This window comes from Vombatus ursinus, unplaced genomic scaffold (genome assembly GCF_900497805.2).
Source record: "Vombatus ursinus unplaced genomic scaffold, bare-nosed wombat genome assembly UNPS02014773.1, whole genome shotgun sequence".
Taxonomy (NCBI): Eukaryota; Metazoa; Chordata; class Mammalia; order Diprotodontia; family Vombatidae; genus Vombatus; species Vombatus ursinus.
In genome coordinates, this window is record NW_020954551.1 from 12769060 (window position 1) to 12775805 (window position 6746).

A 6746-nucleotide genomic window follows, 5' to 3' on the forward strand; every position below is an offset into this window, starting at 1 on the left:
TATCACCCTTAACCTTTCCCGACCCCTAATTAATTCTAGCGCCTCCCTCTACTGATCACCTCCAATTCATCCTGCACAAAGTCATTTCCACCTTGGCTCCCTCGTTAGACTGCGTGCTCCCTGAGAACAAGGCCCGTCTGGCGCTTTTCACAGTGCCTGGCACCTTCCAGGGATCAATGGCCTGAGCTGCACTTGATTAGTTATCTGCAGACATGAATAGGGCTCTTTCTGAAATGGTTCTTGTCTGCTTGCACAGTTTTTCAACTGTTCTCTGTCTCCTGCAGAGACAGCCCTCAACGTTCTAGCATTAGAACCTTCCAAAACATGTGGCAAAATCAGAAAAGGATCTGCCTTGGGTAAAGGTTTGCTTGTGAGACAATTTGTGGTCAGAATAACTGCAGAAGCCAAAACTCACATACTGTCCAACACTGGGCTGAGCTCTATGTCATGGCCCCCAGGGTCACCTGTAGACTCAATGAGGTGCCATTCTCTCCAATGACACAAGGCACATTCTCCAGATAACCCAAAACAGGAAGTGAGTTCTGAACCAGTGGGTTCCATCAGGAATCCAGTAACTGGGAGAAACAGCCTTCTCTAAGAAAGGGTAGACCTCATTTTACAACCTGCATCAAAGGTAAGTTCTAGCAGCAGTGAGGGGCTGAAATTTTTAGAAACTGAATCCTATTTTCCAATGCAATGAGAAAGCATCCTCTTTAAAAGGAAACTCTCTGAAGGAATCTTTCTGTAAATTAAAAAAACAAAACCTGAAGTAGCAAGTAAAGCCCCATTCACGTAGTTTGTAAATTACTTAAACACCCTCCCTCCCCCAGTTTTTTGAACTGGGATTGCATCTACAACTACCAAGTATGTTACGGCAGATTATTTTTTAAGCCAGAGGAGCAAATACAAGGTCTCAGAGACTAAGAAGTTGTACTATTCCTCATGGCTTTCTTTATTCCTATCTGTACACAAATGCCGACTTTCTGGACAAAAGGAAGAGGAGAGAGGTCAGACAGCGGGGTTGTTTGTAAGATGGCTGTGTCAAAAAAACAACCTCTCTCCTACATGACAAGAGAGTCAAAAAGATGGCACACAGAGACCCCTCGCAAATTCTGCTGGATTATTTGTTCCCAACACTTCAGATTAAATAGGGCAGTCTGATAAAAATGTGCTGGCTGCTCTAGACCAGAATAGAAAGGCCTCCTCTGATGCCAACACTGGACAGTCTGGACTCTCAACATATAATAGTAACATCATCATCATCATCATAAAAATAATAATGGTGACAATAGAAATAATAACATCAATAATAGTACTTTATATGTTATCTCATTTAACCCTCAAAACTACCCTTGTGAGGTTTGGGGAAAAGGGGCCACTGCTGTGCCCTCTTGCCTTCGGTCATTGTCTCTACCTAAGCTAAATACAACTAGCAGCCCCCTTGCCTGGCTTTCAGCCAGGACAGAAATCTGCCCCATCAGGTTTACAAGGGCCCAGGGCTAAAAACCACCCATGTTTACTCTAAGCACAGAAACAGTATTCTGTCCCTAAGTCTCACTTGGGCATCTATAAACGCTACCACTGAGCATCCTGGAAAGGCAATGTCATGAATTCCTGTCCAAACATTTTCACCACAAATGGCTACATGGAGTTGACTTGAGTGACCACAAGTCATCAGGTATCGTGTGGAGGGCATTAATGTCCACATAAAGGTGCACTGAGGCCTTTTCCTAACCCTTGTCTCCCCAGTGGTGCCTTCTCACTCCCCAAAACTACCTTGATTTTATTTGGTATAGATTATGTACATATGTTGTCTCTCCCAATAGAATATAAGCCTCTTGAAGACAGAGACCGTCTATGGGAATACTGTGGGCACTCAGTATTTTGTAATTGAATAAAATCCAGAAATCTCTTTTTGACCAGTAAGTTTTCTCCCTTCTCCTCTACCCAACCTTTCATTGAAAACAAGCTGGAAAATGGACTGATGCCCCCAGAGGGTAGAACCTGGAGCCAAAGAAGACTTAGATTTGAGGTACAGGAAAACTTCCCTGTGAAGCTGCCCCCAGGTACAATAGGCTCCCTGAGGAATTCGAGAGGTGACCACAAGTCATCCACTATCTGGCAGAGAGCGGTCACACTCATGAGCTGGACTGGATGCCACTCACACCTTCCAATCTGGATGTTCTATGACTTCATCCCACCGGCCAACACATCTTACACACAGAATTGTGCTTGATGGATGTTGGCTGAAATTCTCTCTCTTCTCCATAATGTCTCAAGGCTGAGTTAGATGAGAACTGAATTGGACAAAAGAACCCCCACTATCACCACTACCACCATCCAACAGATAACACACAGGCTGGATCAGAGGTGGGGAACTTGTGGCCTCGTGGCTGCGTGTGGCCTCAAGGTCACTGGTTCCCCTCCCCGAGCTGAATGATCCAACGCTGACTGAAACCAACAGATGAGTGGACCAGTAAAACATGTTAATTACTTAGGTAACAGACTTTTCTGAAGAATTTTCCTGCCAATATGTTCCTACCAATTTCTTCCACCAACCCACCCTGCTAACAAATGGCCACCATTTTCCACGAGGTAGAAGGAACTATTCCCAGATCACTTGGGAATGTAACGCCCTAATATAAGGGGCGTTGAGGTCAATGCCACAAAAGCTCTGGTATGGCAGCAGGGCCCAAGGAGAGCTGCTCGCTCCCCAAACCGCAGTGAAAATGTCATTTGGTCAGAAGAAACTTACAGTTCTTTTATGTGCAGTCCATGAGGAAAACAAGTGTTTCGTACTTCAGTGATGTTATTGGAACTCAGGTCCAGTGTTTGCAGGGAAATGTAAGGTTTCAGCTGATTCCCTTCCACACTGCGGAGAGAGAGAGGCAGAGAGAGAGAGAGAGAGAGAGAGAGAGAGGAAGCGAGGGGGAGAGAAGTGGGGGGAGAAAAAGTAGATATAAAGTTTGGTTTTCTAAATTAATATGTGACCCCATTATTTTTCCCCACATCATGCTCTGCAAGCAGATCCTTCCTTGGGTCTTTCAGAGAAAAAGAACTATTCTAACAAGCCACTTACATGGTCCCTTATTTGTTTAATCAGTATCATCATATTAACCAAGTTTGGGCCGAATTTGCCAAATATTCAATAAAACATGTCATAGGGTATCACAACATTATATAGTGTGCAGAATGTTTTATAATGTGTAGAAAGTATATGCAGGTTAAGATTTGGATTTGGAGCACACAAGTTCAAATCCCAAACTAAGCTAGTTATTATTATACATTGCATAAGGCACTCTTCTCTGGCCTCAGTTTCCTTGTGTGTAAAAAGAGGGGTTTGGAATAAATGACCACTAAAACCCCAACCAGTTCTACATCTATGAGCCTACATATCTCACACGCGCACACACACACACATACACACACACACACACACACACACACACACACACACACAGCTAACAGCTACAGTGTCACCAATGAATGATAACAATGTGTCCTCGTCTCAACTCAATCTAGAATATAGTTCCTGATATGGGGATTACAACCTATTCTTGCAAGACGACAATTCAATTCGTCATGTAAACTACAGAGAAGCAGATAGAGGCTCAATGAAAAGATTGCTAATAACAATCACAAGGCATGTGGTTGAGGGCACACAGAGAGAAGTCTGTCTTAACAAGAAGGACCACCTCTCCCTCCAAGACAGCGATGAGACCACAGATCATAAGGAGAGAGATGCTGAAGTACAGAATGTTAGAGAAGATGCACAGGATCAGAGATCTGGGGCTGGAAGGGACCCAGAGACAGGTCATCTGGTCCAGTGATATATACCTCAGCACCAATGGGAGGCATTAATCTGCACGTAAGGATCCCTGTGGGCTACAGTGACTTAGTTTTCATATATAATGCTATCTATGTTCTATTGTATTCGTATTTATTTTGTTAACTATTTCCCAGTTACTTTTTAAGCTGGTTCAGAGGACCTCAGATCTAGTCCAACAGAAGGGGTGTGACTGTCTAAGATCAGCAAAGAGCTGAACGCATATCAGTTCCAGTTCCAATACCCTCAACACTGACATTGACAACGGATGGTCTCTATCTGTGGAGGGCTATCCCAAAGCACAGCAGGGCTACATCAAGGAGACAGCAGGTTTTGAGGGGTAGAGGGATCAAACAGAGATTGAATACCCATTTGTTTGGTGATAACTTACAAAGGGTGTCTAGGCAAATGTGGGTCAGAAGAAGCAGCATCAGGGAATATGTCTGATTCAAATTCTGTGAATTTATTGATTTCCTATTGTGCCAGGCCTGGAGTCAGGAAGGCTCGCCTTCCTGAGTTCAAATCTGGCCTCAAATACTTACTAGCTGGCTAACTCTGGGCAAGTCACTTAACCCTGTTTGCCTCAGTTTCCTCATCTGTAAAATGAGCTAGAGAAGAAATGCCAAACCATTCCAGTATACTTGCCAAGAAAACCCCAAATGGGGTCACAAGTGAAAAAAAAAAAAAAACAACTGAACAACTGAATTAAACGACCACTGGGGAGAAGAATAATGTTTTTAAGTCTATAGCAATGAGATTTACAAAGAGCAAACAAATAAAGAATATAGACATTACAGAGCAAAACATACTACTGGCTATAAGCAAGTGTCCAAACCAATTATGCACGTGGAAAACCATACAGAAGTTCAGGGAAGGTAGAGACTAATGCTGGTTGGAATAGCTGAGGGACAGGAGGGCTATATGGAGAAGGTGGGATTCCAAATGGGCCTTGGGAAGGGAATAAAGACTGAAGGGTTTATAGCACATTTAAGAAAGAATGACAACGGGGTAGCTAGGTGGCTCAGTGGATACAGCACCGGCCCTGGACTCAAGAGGACCTGAGTTCAAATCTGCCCTCAGACACAAAACATTCACCAGCTGTGTGACCCTGGGCAAGTCACTTAACCCCACTGCCTAGTCAAAAAAAACGAAAGAAAAAGTTATCTTAAAAAAAAAAAGAAAAGAAAGAAAGAATGACAGCACAGACAAAGACAAGAATACCCTGACAAACACAATGGATAACATGACAATAATGAGAAGAGGGTGGCTAGAAGAGATACGTGCTGGGAAATAAATTAGAAAGCGCAAAGTGAGGTCAGATGATGGAGGGCCTCAGCATGAGATTTAGACCTGATTGGATGGGCACTAGAAAGTAGTCTGTGTACTAATAATGTAAATGGTTTGCCCACAAAAAGTAGCATAAAAACTTCACAATGAGAAAACAAAGTAGCGAGCAAAAAAAAAAAAAAAAAAAGGAGAAGAAACAGCTTGGGTGTTGTGTTGGTACCCAGGAAATGTTAAAAGACAAAAAAGAACATCTCTTGTAAGCTGGGCAGACCATCTACGAAGTAGTTATGGACTAGCAGACTTAAGAATCAATCCCAATGAGCATTTATTTACTAAGCAAAACTATGTGCCAGGCATGGAGGACACACAAAGACAAGGAAAGCGATGCTAAAAAATTAAGTGACTAGCCCAGGGTCACTAAACTCTAAAGTATCTGAGGTAGGATTAGAACTCCAGACTTCTCATGATTCCAAAACCAGCACTGTGCCCACTAGCTATCTTTATGGAAGTATCCTAGAAAAGCCTGGTGTTGGCACACAGGATGGATTGGGGTAGAAGGGACATCGGAGATAGAGACACCAGTTAGGATGAGGCAATAGCCACTGTCAACATGACCTAGGAAATTATGAAGAGAACCAATAATTTAGCCCTTCCTTCCTACTACACAACTCATGAAATTAACTCATCAATTCCTAAGCATTTATAAAGCACTTACTATGTGCCAGGCACTGCCATATTTTCTCTGAATTTATAGCTTGTCATTTTACGACTTGGATGACATCTTTATGAGTGTCTTTGTAAGCTCTCCGAGGACAATAATTATATATCTCAGACTTCTGCGTGTGGTTCTACCCCTCAGAGACAGGTATCAGTTTACTGATGAAAATGATGACCGTAAGCCACCGTTTCATATACTCAGTGTCTTACGCATACAGCCAGTGCTTAACGCGTATAACTGAACTGAATTTCTGGCCTAAGACAAAAGCTTAGAGGAGGATATGGGACCAAGGTTTAACCATGTGACTACTTTTCCCCATTAAAAAAGCTCGAAATGGCCTCACTTTGTTTCCACTTGTTTTATTCCAACTTCCAAGGCTGCAGAAAGTGTTTGCCCCTCTAAGAGCTTGTTTTCCCACAAAAGATTTGTTTGCTTCTTTAATCCCTTTTTCTGGCAAGCCCACAGGGTTCATAACCACCAAGCACTGGCTGGGGAGAAGCAAACCAGATGCTCCAGGAGGCCGGTGAGCTCAGGGCTCCCTGGTTCTGCAGGCCGAGGCCCCCAGGGCCCCCGTCACTCTCAAGAGCCAATTCTGGACACTTGAGAACCTGCTGACTAATGAAAGAGACTCTGTCCAGGGGGGTCCGGGCTGCTCAATGGGGAGTTTCTGAGTAAACAGTGTCAGAGTCTTTGGCCAATCAAAGCATTCTTGCACACAGAACAAGGAACCTAGGCCGCCTCTTACAAAGTGGCATTTCTTTTAAACAAACACTTGAACAAATCAGATCCAACGGGTATAAACAAGTTACTTCTTTCCCAGAAGTTCTGGGCCTTCTCTTCCTCACCCCTTGTTTTTTTCAAAAGTCTTGCAGGGCCCAGAGCTCCAAACCCACAGAGGAAAAGGCACCATTCCAT

The 6746-nt window shown here is 43.5% G+C and overlaps 1 protein-coding gene across 1 annotated transcript in view; it reads right to left on the bottom strand.

Annotated features, from left to right (window-relative positions):
* The window catches only part of LRIG1 (leucine rich repeats and immunoglobulin like domains 1), a gene marked incomplete at its 5' end in the record, with an annotated part of 37589 nt that extends 34664 nt beyond the window's left edge, over positions 1–2925 (bottom strand). The window contains one exon of the mRNA XM_027864080.1: positions 2756–2925. Coding sequence (XP_027719881.1) covers positions 2756–2925 — 170 coding nt within the window. The remainder of the gene's footprint in view (positions 1–2755) is intronic.
* Positions 2926–6746: the final 3821 nt, after the last annotated feature.